This window comes from Haliotis cracherodii, unplaced genomic scaffold (assembly GCF_022045235.1).
Source record: "Haliotis cracherodii isolate W230 unplaced genomic scaffold, xgHalCrac1.p SCAF_29, whole genome shotgun sequence".
Lineage (NCBI taxonomy): Eukaryota > Metazoa > Mollusca > Gastropoda > Lepetellida > Haliotidae > Haliotis > Haliotis cracherodii.
In genome coordinates, this window is record NW_027266285.1 from 2811974 (window position 1) to 2826969 (window position 14996).

General features: G+C 40.9%; 1 protein-coding gene across 1 annotated transcript; it reads right to left on the reverse strand.

Moving 5' to 3' along the window:
* Positions 1–8826: 8826 nt before the first annotated feature.
* LOC139473428 (neuromedin-U receptor 2-like) lies at positions 8827–12598 on the reverse strand. Its single transcript, XM_071255998.1, has 3 exons — positions 12576–12598; positions 10574–10602; positions 8827–9980 (listed from the first exon to the last, which is right to left on the reverse strand). The coding sequence occupies exons 1-3, from the start codon at positions 12596–12598 to the stop codon at positions 8827–8829; spliced, it is 1206 nt and encodes a 401-aa protein (XP_071112099.1).
* Positions 12599–14996: the final 2398 nt, after the last annotated feature.

A 14996-nucleotide genomic window follows, 5' to 3' on the forward strand; every position in this document is an offset into this window, starting at 1 on the left:
GTATAAAACCTGACACGGGGCACATACAACCCCATGTACCCCTCATGATCCTGCTACAACTCATATATCCTTGGCCACGGCTCTAGATTTCCTGTAGTCTCCATCATATACTCAACAACAAAAGTTCCTGTGACACCAATATTTTCGTGTATTTTTTTCAAACAAGTAAAGTTTTGTTTTCAATGTTGTAGCACATATATGGAATCAAGTCACAAAAACGCAACTGCTACAGAAAAAAATGTTTTATGCAAGCCCCATGCATTTCACTACCCAAGGATGGGTATAAAAACATGTGCGTTAAAGGGATTCCATATGCATTGTTTAGCGTCGTGCTGACAACAACCACTCAGAAAAACACGCCACGCCTGTCCGAAAATGAGCGTCTGCGAGCCATTGGTATGCTTGAAGCAGGATCGAGTCAACGTGATGTTGCAAGACAATTTAGCGTCCACAGAAACACCATTTGGTGTTTATGGCAACTTTGGCGACAGACGAATGCAGTCAGAGACCATTCTCGGAGTGGCAGGCCACGCGTAACCAGTAATCAACAAGACAACTGGATTCGAACAACACACCTACGAAATCGATTCCAGCCAGCAACAGTGACTGCAAGAAGCACCCCATGTCTTCGACGAATATCTTCACAAACCGTACGTCGTCGCCTCAGATGTGTAGGGATTGTGGCCAGAAGACCCATTTTGACAGGAAACCACTGTCAAGCACGTCTACAGTGGTGCAGACAGTGTCAACGCTGGACGGCCATGCAAGTGGGGACAAGTTCTATTCACTGACGAGTCTCATTTTTACCTCAGCCATAGCGATGGACGAATTCGAGTGCACCGACGTCGAGGAGAATGTTACGGCAATCATTGTGTCATGGAAGAAGATCGGTTCGGGGGTGGCAGCGTTATGGTATGGGGCTGGATTACAGCAAGACAGATGACCCCTTTGATAGTGGTAGAGGGAAATCCAAATGGACAGCGCTACCGCGACGAGATCATCGACTCTGCTGTTCTACCGTTTTTGCGTCGTCATGGCCCAGGCATTACCTTTCAACATGATAACGCCCGGCCTCATATTATCCCACAGGACTTTGTGCGACGCCTGGTCCATTCCATGAGACGATGTGTTGCTTGCATCGAAACAAGAGGTGGACACACACGGTATTGATTTGTAAATTGACATTTTGGCATGTTCATGTTTATTTTTTTATGAAATCACGCATTTTCTGGAGTCAGTATGGCAAATTATACCATTTGAACACTTACAGGAGTCTTTTATCTGTTGCAAGCCGGAATTGTTTCAGATTTGGTAAAAACATAACTTTGCATTAAATGTCACAGGAACTTTTCTTGTACAATATATGTTTTCAAACTGTGCGAGCAATTGAATAACACCCATTTGTACCATGCTTTGCAAAGATGAACTTCCGATTAAGCTTGGTGCACGTGCAAAAAACTAAAGAAAACGCATTCCACGTGTATCACGCAAGGCGACAGGTGTGGTATGAATACAGTCTATAAAAAGGTTGTATTTATTTGTCAAATGCTTTCCACAAAAGAATATTTTGTCAAGGTCTAACAGTGGGGATTGGATTTATTTTATGTTTGGGACATTTTGGATGTGTTAAAGGTAAGGATTAGGTTTAGGGTTCTCGAACCGACAGTTCCCCTTTAACTGACAGAATCACAATGGCATATATCCAGTATAATTAGAACGTGAGAACAAACTGTCAATTTGTTACAAACTCATGTTCAACATCTGTAATCCCATTGAAATATGTCAGCATACACACTAGGCGAAAATATTCTTTCGCCCGAATAGTTATTGACAGTCCAAAGAAATGGTGAGATCATTGGATCCTGGTACGGCAAAGGGACGCCACACGTGCCCCCAATGGTACAGAAACAAAATGTTCAGATGTCAACAGTTTTGTGTTCTCATGCTATGTCCTTTTACAACAGGTCGTAGATAAGTATGCATTGTTCATTATGGCCGTGGCGGACTTGCACATGAGGAAGCAGCCTTGGCGGTCCATGCTCAGCCTGCAGATGGCATTCTGAGGCCTACTTTTGGTCTTGGATTAGGTGCCTATTGTATCATGACATCACAAAGAGCTTCCCCAGCTAACATGCCTATGTTGGGAATCTGCATGTGATATGTGTGTAGACTACACATGTGCCACTGGATAGGACTCGCACATACTAACATTGATCTTGAAAACATAACTATCCTTAGTTGGCTCTTGCTGTGTACATGTACGTATTAATACAGGTATTGGAATATCACTGTCCCCAAATATGACTTGATGTACACGTACTAATACTGAAACAACTATCTTTAAGTTAGAACTTGACTCACATGTTCTGATACTGACGTTGAAAATATAACTATCCCTGGTGTTATATGGCAGTGTAATTTATTGTTAAACAAAGTTGTATTTGTTTCTGCAGTTTCTAATTAGTTGTCTGGAATGTATTAGTAACTTATGTAAGCAGTGGTGTCGAAGTTACAATATTGTGATGCTTTTGGAGTCAAGAGTAATCTGGAATTTTTCGAGAAGAGCTGGACTAATCTAGCATGGTATAGAACCTGGTGTAGACTCCTTGAGGGACACGGCAACTTCACGGCAACTTAACGATGTCGGTGTAAACGTCTCCCGATCATGACTCAGACCTTCGGGGATATTTTGCTGCTGGAGGTAGACAGTTACGATGCATGCACTGTGCGCACGAACGGTATCGCCTTGAAAGATGGCGCGCAAACGCTTCAGCTATTAGCGCCAGTGTGTTATCTCGGTAGTACTGTCCAGTGACTCCCATGGACAATATGCAGTGACATTCTGGCAGTCATAGTGATCCCGCTGTTGCTCACGCTGACTTTCGCATGACTTTCGGTAGGACGCCTCCAGACACGCCTGTGCCTATCCAAAAAGTCCTGAGTGAACATGGTCTCTGAAAACATTACACGAGACCATCGGAGATTCCACAGTTTCTACGCTCTGAAAACCCTTGGCGTCTGGCTGGAATGGGTCGATTTGTTAACGGTGGTCGCCGAGCGTGCAGACTATTTCTAATCGTCTAGTGAGCAGCTTTAACTCCGGTTTCAGATCAATCGATCCTGGACTAGTGTTGTTGAACTGGGGTCCATGTGTATTTAAGAGATGCAAATGGTGATTTTTTTTGCATGTAAGACTTGATTACCACGTGGATGATATATCTGCATATTTTTTTCATTCACCAAAGTAGACATACAGTCTGTGAATCAGCTTTCTTCGCAAGAAATACAAACAGTACACTAATCAATCGGTTTGCAATGCCTTGTAATGTCGCTTTCTTTCGCTTGTATGGTGTCACGCTTTTGGTAGAGCTGCTCACGTATGGGAAAAGCTAATCTCTTTTGACTATTTTCTCTGTACCTTGGGTCCTTCCTCTCTATCTTGACTGTCTTTCTCGCTATCTTGGTTGTCATTTCTCGCTATCTTGGTTGTCATTACTCGCTATCTTGGTTGTCATTTCTCGCTATCTTGGTTTTCATTTCTCTCTATCTTGGTTTTCATTTCTTTCAGCTTGGTTGTACTTTCGCTCCAGCTTGGTTGTCCTTTCTCTAGCTTGACTATCTTTTATATCTATCTTGGTTGTCCTTTCTCTAGCTTGACTATCTTTTATATCTATCTTGGTTGTCCTTTCTCTAGCTTGACTATCTTTTATATCTATCTTGGTTGTCCTTTCTCTAGCTTGACTATCTTTTATATCTATCTTGGTTGTCATTTCTCTTTATCTTGGTTGTCCTTTCTCTAGCTTGACTATCTTTTATATCTATCTTGGTTGTCCTTTCTCTAGCTTGACTATCTTTTATATCTATCTTGGTTGTCCTTTCTCTAGCTTGACTATCTTTTATATCTATCTTGGTTGTCATTTCTCTTTATCTTGGTTGTCCTTTCTCTCGAGCTTGGTTGTCCTTTCTGACTGATCGCTGACTGCCTGTCACAGGCCCGTTTGATATTAACCACTTAGCCATATAACTATGTCAATGACCCGTCCATATGTTCAGTCCCAGGCATATTGAACGGAGCTCTTCAATTATAGTTATTTATGACCACGAATATACATAATGATTACATATAATATAATAATAAATTATATTTTGACGAACAACCCGTGACGTCAGTTGTATGATCACTCTTTGTTAAGAAAGCTAACATACCGTTCTGCTTCGTTCCCACACAAGGTCGATGTTTCCATATCGTGGTAAGAACGACAGATTTAGTCTCACGATCTTACAAAATTATTTAACTACCAACAGTAATGTATCAGGTCCTCCAATCAGCAAGGCCGCCTGTTGATCCCATGAACCAATACGTAACAAATGTTGTGTCTCTAGTCGTGTGCGAATACGTTCGAATCCCAGTTTCGCACTGATTATGATCTCTGGTTATTTAACATCAGAGCAGGTTTCGGCACAGTGATAACGTTTACGACCTAATCACTTCAGGCTTTGCTCCAAACCAGTCCGACACGTCGTGATACACCTGAAATATTGTTTAGCTCATTCACCAAAGAGCTCCGTGTTTCCAGTTCCCACGCGCAGCACTTGTTACACTTGAAGAAGAAATATAAATATTGAATAAGATAACTGGTAATTTGGCTTCTTGCACGGGTGGGACAGTGGTGTAAGGCTTCACTGGACAGATTTGCGTCCCTTAGACGTGCAAGGATCCAATGATCGTTGTTCGAATTAGCACGATGAGCCTGGATTATTGTCTTTAGTTTATCAGCATTATACCCGCGCTCGCGACGGCGACCTGTAACAAACCGACTCTGTCAGCCACCGTTATAATGTAGTGATACGTAATCCGCCGCTTTGACCACCCGACCCTCAGTAACAGTTGTTGCAGGTATGATGTGATGGGTATATATTAAGAATCTTTTCGGGGGATCATGAAAGGAATCACACGATAACCTATCTTAAATGATACCACCAACATTATTATAATATTTAGACACTGCCAGTTTACTTGTACAAAACTGTAGAGCAGTGCCCTCTTCCGAAGTTCTTCACAGCTTAATCTATACTTGACGGAAATTATGCCCTCTAAATTACACACGAGATATGCAGTATCCAATGAGATATCATTCCGATATTTTTATGCTGTTACGTCATCAGAACATGAATTGTTTCTTCGTAACGTACATTCTCAACATGGCATGTGTAATAGATGTGAACAACACAATCGACATTGAGTATCTGTCCTTCGTGACAAAGCTTGTGGATTTACACCCTTCATACAACAGAGGCCCTCGTTCGTCCGTTCCTCTCTACTTTCTACACATAAAGCGCTCCATTTCTCGTTGAGGAATATGGTGATATTGCCTTTTGAAAGTTCTTTCTGTGAGCCGCACGGATACACTGTACGTGTTTACAAGGAACGTGAATAGAAAACGTCACCGACAGAGGGTAATCAGGAGAACAATATGACACATCTAGAACAAAGAGAGCCCTATGATATCGGACCTTATTCTCTTGATGTTCACTGTGATCTTAGCTATATATACTGAACCGCAAAAGAAACGTCACCATGGATAGATATGTGAGAAACCTTATTTGTCCAAACACTGTAAACATACTTTGAGAAATATTAAAATGATGAAACTTAGCGAAACTGATCATCAAGGTTGAAATTGAAGTGTCAAAAGTTCTTAAAGTGAAACACAACACTAGTCTCTGAGAAAACGCCATCGCAAGTCAGTATCTCGTGTGTCCGCCATTTGCATTAATGACTGCCGTCGGTAGATGGAATGAATGAGGCGGTTGATGAAGGCTATAGGCACTTGAGCCCACACTCTGAGGAACGCCTGACGCAGTTCAGCTGCAGTTGTCGGCCTTGGTCGGACGTCATTCAGCCGTCTTTGAATCTCCCCCCACGAGTGCTCTATGAGATTTAAATCGGGACTGAGGGCAGGCCACTGCATGGTTCAGATGCCATTCTGCTGGAGGAAGTCTCTTGTTGCTCTCGCAGTGTGGGCACGGGCGTTATCATGCTGAAACTCGTGGTTGCAGCGACGTGCCAAATGAGGTATGGCGTGTGGCATTGATCAATGACCCGAGCTGCTGTGACACCATTGCCTCTCCTTGGACCGATGTTCTGGAAGACCACAGGGCCGACTTTCTGTGCAAGACCAACTCCACCCCACACCATGATGCTCGGACCACCCCACGAGTCTCTCTCAACAACCCAAGCATCCGAATAACGTTCCCCACGGCGTCTGCCATCTGCTGTTGAGATACAGTAACGGATCTCGTCTGAGAAGAGGACTCTTCTCCACTGCTGGTGGCACCAATGCTGGTGCTGTGAAGACAGTCCCGGCGATGACGTGGTGTCAGAATGGGTTCTCGGTGTGGCCTGTGACAGTGGAGGTGTCTCCTCGTCAATCGTCGACGCACGGTGTCCGCACTAATGTGTCGCTGGTGTGTCCCCATGGTCTGTCGAGCAGTTTCCGCAGCAGTAACAAAGCGATCTGGAAGATGCTGTCGCACAATCTGACGATCCTGACCTCGGCAGGTCGGTCATCTGTAGTGTTGGTGGTCTGGTACCGTTGCTGGAGCCTGTATATGGTCCTTACGTGGACTTGAAATGCATTGGCTACTTGCAGGGCGGTTTGTCCAGCTTGCAATCGTCCAAGGGCTTGGTGTCGCTGATTTCTTGTCAATCTTGGAATGTGTTAGCAGTTCAATAACGAATGAATGTTATCCAATCTGGGTGGATTTTTATAGGGCAAGAAATGGGGGAGCGCATGTGCATTTCAATTTGCACGGAACGCACGTGTATCGGGTTTCCATGGCCGTTGCCGTGATGCGTTTTGGCGATCGGTTTTATTGTCATCTGCTTTGTTTTTTTATCATCAAATTTCATTTTTGCGGACAAGGTAATGTTAAATCTTGTTATGTAGTATAAATATGTTAACTTTGAGGGGAGTTTGTAGACATTTTCAAGAAGTATTGTAACATGGTTTTGTGAAAACACATCTTTTTTGAACAGCCGGTTACTAAATTTTACAAGATCAATATTGTCGTCGTATTATGTTGGAATCCAATTGCTGTGCCTATTTACCTTCAACCTGAATTCTTTGGTATCTTATCTTCATCCATGAGAATCTGTCAGATGGCTGTAACACGTGCACGTGGTTGTCCGAATCACAAGTTAGCAAAACAAAAGAGCTACTGGGGCTTGTCATTGACTTCTGTCATCAGCAATCCACGTTTCTAATATAACATTATTTTTTTTCAATATTGCGCAGGCATTAATTTTAAAGTCCACCAACTACAGATCACAACATTCATAAACTTAACCACCTTCCTGAAAAAACCCAAACCCCAAACAAATGACCCTTAAACAAAATAGTATGTAATTGATGTTAATTGATGTCAACACCTTGTTTTCCTTCTACTAGTCTCCCTTTGTAACCTTTAGGTCAAGGCTTCAAATGACACAAAATATACACAGGCAATTTACTTTTTATCACAAGCATTCACAAAAAACAAGTGAACATTGGAAGCATTTCTATACATCACGCTAAGCTCTTTTTGAAATTGTCAGTGTTCCAGTGACCCGCATTCTGATTGTCAGAACAGTCTTTCCGTATTTGCCAGTAACAGTGGTTTCTGCAAAATATTTAGACAAAACATTCAATACATACAACTATAGATAGGTGTAAATATGATATATACGAAATATACATAAAACACGATAATCACAGGAGGGATTGTTCATGAGTGTTCAAAATTGTTCATGATCACAGATGCGTAACAAAACTGTATGAACTCTACAAATCACATATTTTCTTTAAATTTACAGACACTATTCGAAAACTCGAAACGAAAATGGCTGAAGCTATTATTGTAGAAGATGGAAATGAATATGCATTTATCGACATAGCCTTGAACCATTTAACACTGTGATACTTTACACTTGTGAAATATTTGTGAAACACTTGCCAAACATTCACGATCACATAAGCCGAAGGAACCTATCAAATACAGTTCAGAACATGTTTAATTTGGTATGTTCATGAGTGAAATGCTCGTAAGATGCAAGAACCACCGTATAGCATTTGATACCGGGATCAGCTAAACATTGGCACACAATTTGTGCTCCAGCTAAACTTTTGTGCTCGAGTTTACCGGTGCTTACCTGTCAATTAGAGTTTACTATATACAAAGTATTTGAATGTTTTATAAGTTTATTTTACTGTTTCTAATTCAATTCCTTATAACTAGCGCCAATATGAACAAAATCAATACGTCGATACGAATATATGAATTTGGCAATTAATTATTACCTATGTCCTTCCCTATTATGATATTAACACACATGCCTCGAGTTTTCGGAAAATAAATCAAGAAAAACATTATCTTAACACTACGTTCACAAACAACACTCATATGTTCGTTAACATTTTGGTACAATAAATATCGTCCTATAGATAGCTATCAATTTCTAAGGTCGTATTATGGAAATATGTGGGAAACACATCCCTCCTTTTCAACAACACTTAATGTAAATGCGGGTAAAATATAATTTGACATCGTCCCCTGGAACATACTAGCTGTAACAATGTAAAAAATAATGTGCTGTAGGTCCCCAGAAAAATATATGTATGTTTTTAAGCTCTGGCTGAAAATATTATGTTGTAAACAAAACTCTCACGGAAATAATTCTGTTGTTCACACGTGTAAAGGTCACGGAACGTAGTAATTGTGAGCTGAAATGGCGCTACTGTGTGCACACATATGGTACAGGTAATGACCCATGGGAGACAACTCGCTTTAATCGAGGTAACTAGTCGCTGACGTACCGTTGGATAATAAATGTATTTCATTTCTTAAGGTTTTTTCATTACAGGAGCTGCAAAACATTTTCTTGAAGGCAATGTTGAAGCGTCTGTTGGTTTTCATGTAAATAACAAAGTTTAAGGCAGAATTCAAACACTCGAGCACAATGTTCATGCTGCTAAGCAACAAAAACATGTTGTTGTATCTTCCATTTCGAGAGAAAGATGGGACAAATCTCCTCATCAGTACTAAGACTGACCCTGGAACAAGGCAGATGACGTAGACTGACGTCACGGCGAGAAGCATGACGGTTACACGCCTTTCCTCCATGAGAATACCAGACTTTGCCATATTTGAGGATTGTTTGCGAAACTTTTGACCTCTTTTGAGGGATGCTAGAACAGCTGTGGTGCAGAACAGCACCACAATGCATGGGGTTATCCTCAGCAAGGTTGCCAGGGCAATGTTTATATAGTTTTCCATTACACCTTCGTTCTTGATATAAAAGTCTGTCCATGTCACGTACAAAACAGATGTGTTCTGCATCGGATCTAGAGTCCATCTGGTATAGGAACAAAGAGTTAAAGGAAACATTGCAACTGACACCATGATGAATATTGCTATGACAAGCTTCAGTGCGCGCGCACGTGTCACCACAGCTCTCACCTTTAAAGGGAAAAGAACGGCAAAACATCTTTCAATGGCAACCACCATGGTAAGGACACTGGTGACTCTTGCAAACGTTATTCCAATGATATACCACTGTGGCACCATAAACACACCCCAGTTTCTTCCAATTACCTCATCAAACATGGATACAACGCAGGACATCTTTCGAACACATGTAATCAACAGATACATGGTATCTGATATAGCCAGGCTAATGAGCACCACTCTCGTCCTGTCCCTTTTCTTCTGCCTCAGAAACACAACAAAACTCATGATGTTGCCTATTATTCCCAATATGGTGATGACCGGAACAAGGCCACAGCTAGAAATATTGATAATAAATTCCGATGTTGCTTCGTCAACAATGTCATCATTCGGTAACGTTGCCTTGTTCCGGTGTAAAGAATAACTAGATATATACTTGCCCAAAACATTGAGGGATTCGTTAGTCACAGCCATGGGTATGATAATATGTACAGCTGAATAGGTTCAGGTGTATTGTTTGATGTTTGAAGAATCCTTTCGTCTGGAGCATAGTCAGTGACCAAGGATAATCTGTTGAGATTTTATCTCACAACTGGCACCTGCCTGTGAAGAGATCCATGTATTCCAAAAATATGAGCATGTCCTCCGTGCAGTCGCTGTGACAATGGCCAATGGTAGACGACATCGATCTCCAATGGATGAAGCAGTTCTCAAACGACCTTCAGCTAAAGCTGACCACTGAATGCTGTTTGCTTTCCTCGTCTGTTCAGGAGATAAGGAGTTATATTTGCTCTAAGTTAATTATAAGGTGATCAGAACCACTTGATATTGGTTTTATGCACGTAAAGTAGTTCACGAGAAATCATAGCGTCCCGTCAGAGTCTGTTGGGTTTATTCCAATTTAAATTCATCTCTTTTATGACGAATTCTTTGCTTCTGGCACAAAAAGGTACTGGACAAAGTCCTGGTGTACAGAACCTTGTTTTAGAATTGACGAGTATTTTCGATTTTCTGAATTGACTTCAAGTAACTTCAATTTCAGGACGGCTTATACCGGTGCTATATCATCCCTCTTTTCGTGAGTTACTGGCATCGTCAAATCCCACGGAACACCATCTGGAATGCAACAATGACAACGTTTTGAGAAAAAATACATGTTGCCAAGAATCTATCCTCAAACATTATTGATTTTGCAGGGATATATGCGTGACACACTATCTGCATAAGAACACCACAAGAATACATTTTGGGGAAATCAAATTTAATTAAGCAATTATAGATGACTTGAACGTTTTAAACTGTAAATTCAGAAGCTGTAGTAGTCATCGTATTAAACAGTATATTTGTGTCACAACAAATTCAGTATTTGTACTTTTTTGTAAAGAGATGGAATCAATTTCTTTTTCGATGAAACGGTACTTTCCTCATGAAAATATAATACAGACTTCCGGTGGATGTATGGTTGTCCTTGGTTGTACTGAGAATGGACGATCAGGAACATACTTTAATTCATGTCGTTAAGCGGCGATTCCATAGAAATAATACTTTACCCGTGTGATGCTTTCTAATTAGATCATGATAGACCACGATTATTTTATTCATTGGATTTTTTCCAACAAACAAACACACGAATCCTGTGAGGGGCAGGTGCTACAGGTAGCAGGAATTATTTCCCTGATGTCACCAGTGTCACCAGTGATCCAGGCACATATTTATCTCCACAAAATGGCCTTTTACGCTCAGTAGAATCTGTTTCGGTAGATAATCGAGATTGGTTATTCTCTGGCGTTGGCGTTTCATATTCTAATTATTTTCACTTGCTAACCTTGCAGTTAGTGAGCATTCCAGTGGTAGATATGGTCTCGTCACAATATATCCATTTTGACGTTAAACTTAAACTCTGTATTGCCTTTCTTTCTGACACGGATCAATTATCCCTTACACAGAATGTTCAGTCTAGGAATGGACCATTGAAAATCAGTGATGACACCAGGTATTCGCGAAAGGGATATGCTTGTCCTTCCCTAACGGTAGCATCCGGGTTGTTCATTCAAATAAGTCGCTGTCTGGCTTGAAACTGACGTAGGTTAGTTTAGTCCACATACGTGTTCTCTTTTACGATGCACTCACCAATACCACAGTTACAGGTGTGTGTGTGTGTGTGTGTGTGTGTGTGTGTGTGTGTGTGTGTGTGTGTGTGTGTGTGAGAGTGAGTGAGTGAGTGTGTGTGTGTGTGTGTGTGTGTGTGTGTGTGTGTGTGTGTGTATTCTTTTCATTCAGAATAAAACAAATCAGCAGGTAACCCATGTTACATTGAAAAACTGACTTTCACTTTGTGAGTTCATTGAGTATGGAAAGTGAAAGTAAATTACTATATTTTTATTTTCACTATTTTATACCTCGAGGGATGCATTACACAATTTCATGTGGCATGTTTGACTCCATGTTTCAACTGACAGCCATATAACAACCAACTGTAACGCGGAATAACATAGTTCATCAAGCGTAGGTATAACTTGCTCCACGGGAACATTTTTCGCAGTTTGGTTTCAAAAAATAGATTAAAATATCACTGGATGAAAAATGTCTCTTAAGAACTACATCAGTAAGCCGATCACAGTGACAGCGCGTCGTAATACATGATCTCAAATACAGGAGGTCAAAATGGTCAACACGCAAAACCTGACGGGAGAGAGATTACAAGTTTTAGTCATCATTGATCAATTGGCCGATCATAGGAAGGTGATTAGAAAGATGTGTCAAATAGATAATAAGGTTAATTTATAGTCTGCTGTAGACTATTACTTGTCAGTCCAGACACGGATCGAGTCCAAAGTTTGGATGTGCAGGATTCTGTTCTGAAAAAGTAAATATTTGTGTTTAAGATTATTATATTTATTATATTTATTATAACCCGACAACGTCGCACATAGTTCAGCTGACTACGTTTAATCTTAGTAAGATTCTTAAGAGTTTTAAGCTTTGCATTAGTTGACTTATCAAGATCGTATTGTATCGCGTTTATGGTTGAGACTGTGATAATCTTTAGCAAGCTACGCGCAGAACGCGAAGCATGTGAATGGACGTACTTTGAAGGTGACCCCAGTACCATCGTGCTGGGAGTTTACTCAATATAAACTGTACATAAATATGTAGCCTGACGGAGTCGACAATGTGATTGTGACGCTTTATGTTCGTCAGGTATATGTGAGCGCCTTGTACCTGACACGACAGTCATGGTCCACAGGGTACTTGCATTGTACACATTATACTGCCAGGATCCACGTGATACCAACATTGTACAGATGTACAGACATGGTCCACAGGGTACTTGCATTGTACACATTATACTGCCGGAGACACATGATGCCAACATTGTACACATGTACAGTCAGGGACCACCTACTAGAAACATTGTACACATGTACAGTCAGGGACCACCTGCCAGCAACATTGTACACATCTGTAATCAGGGACCACCTGCCAGCAACATTGTACACATGTACAGTCAAGGACCACCTGCCAGCAGCATTGTATACATCTGTAATCAGGGACCACCTGCCAGCAACATCGTACACATGTACAGTCAGGGACCACCTGCCAGCAACATTGTACACATCTGTAATCAGGGACTACCTGCCAGCAACATTGTACACATGTACTGTCAGGGACCACCTGCCAGCAACATTGTACACATCTGTAATCAGGGACCACCTGCCAGCAACATCGTACACATGTACAGTCAGGGACCACCTGCCAGCAACATTGTACACATGTACTGTCAGGGACTACCTGCCAGCAACATTGTACACATCTGTAATCAGGGACTACCTGCCAGCAACATTGTACACATGTACTGTCAGGGACCACCTGCCAGCAGCATTGTATACATCTGTAATCAGGGACCACCTGCCAGCAACATCGTACACATGTACAGTCAGGGACCACCTGCCAGCAACATTGTACACATCTGTAATCAGGGACTACCTGCCAGCAACATTGTACACATGTACTGTCAGGGACCACCTGCCAGCAACATTGTACACAATGTCATGTATAATCAGGATCCACATGATACCAACATTGTACACATGTATAATCAGGGACCACATGCCATCAACATTGTACACTTGTACAGACAGGGGCCACCTGCTATCAACATTGTACGCCATCAAGATGTCTTGCATGTAGCACCCAATATATTGAACTAATTATATATAATCAAAAGTAAGCCTTCAATAATCAACAGTACGCCTTCAATGTGTTTTGCATGTCTAACCCAACATATTGATCTAATTATATATAATCAACAGTACGCCATCAAGGTGTTTTGCATGTCTCACCCAACATATTGATCTAATCATATACAATCAACAGTACGCCATCAAGGTGTCTTATATGTACCACCCAACATATTGATCTAATTATATATAATCAACAGTACGCCTTCAAGGTGTTTTGCATGTCTCACCCAACATATTGATCCAATTATCATCATCAGATCTTCACTATCATTTCATAAGCTCTCATACGTTTTGTCGGTAGTAATATCTATCTAACTATCTATCTATATGTCTGTCTGTCTGTCTGTCTGTCTGTCTGTCTATCCCCTCTCATATTGGCATTTACCTGATATTATACGTATTGATGGCAGTATTTCATTTCCTGACCGGTAAGAATTCTACCAAGGTCGTCGATTATATAAAACTGCGATGCTTTCGTAAGCGATTTGTGTCCTTGGATACACTTAGACATCGCATAAACAAGCGTAATTGGTGTCTTGAATAGAGAAGCAGGTGCAGTGTTTCTGAAGTGATTCAGTGCCAAGGTACCGCTTGTTTGATTTCAGCTAATAGTGTTGAAACTGTTTTCAATGTTTAACATGAGCGGGCAGACAAGGTCTATTAGGTCTATATACCCAAACAATATTCATTATAATGATGCTGACAAGACAATTGTCCAACTTTAAATCTAGAACATATTGGTAGGCACAAGACTCCGTTGATTCCGAGTGCGTTATACATGTAAGGGCAAAACAAAAGGGGTGATTCTAGAAAGAACCAGATTACATAAGGTATAAAAGGCAAAATAACGGTAAAAATATATGAATAGATGACTGAAAATCAGTGATGACCCCAGGTGTTCGAGGAAAAGGTAAACGTCTCCTGCCCTACGGCAAGCACCCGCCACTCACACAATTTTCATAAAAATGTAAGTGTTTCTTGCCCATATCTATATTATTAACTACCAATATTAATACTGTCCCACCCAACTTATCGATCGTTGATCAGTACATCGACAAAGTGAGTGAGGTTTAACGCCTCTTTGAAAAGTATTTCGAGAGGAAATCTCGAAATGATGCAGTGTTAATGGAAAAATTACTCTTAATGTATTTCTTTTACATTAAGGGTTCCGAGTAACTATTGCTGCAACTCTTAAAATAAAAAAATAATTCTTTATTGTAAATCTTTTTACATTAAGGGTTATCAATACGAAATAATACTTATCGG

What these genes read in the sequence shown, in the direction of transcription:
- LOC139473428 (XM_071255998.1), bottom strand. Translation starts at nt 12,598, where the DNA reads ATGGTACTGGGGTCACCTTCAAA. An exon ending in GTACTGGGGTCACCTTCAAA is followed by an intron (nt 10,603 to 12,575) that starts GTACGTCCATTC and finishes GTTGCATTCCAG; the next exon opens with ATGGTGTTCCGTGGGATTTG. An exon ending in CGTGGGATTTGACGATGCCA is followed by an intron (nt 9,981 to 10,573) that starts GTAACTCACGAA and finishes GAACCTATTCAG; the next exon opens with CTGTACATATTATCATACCC.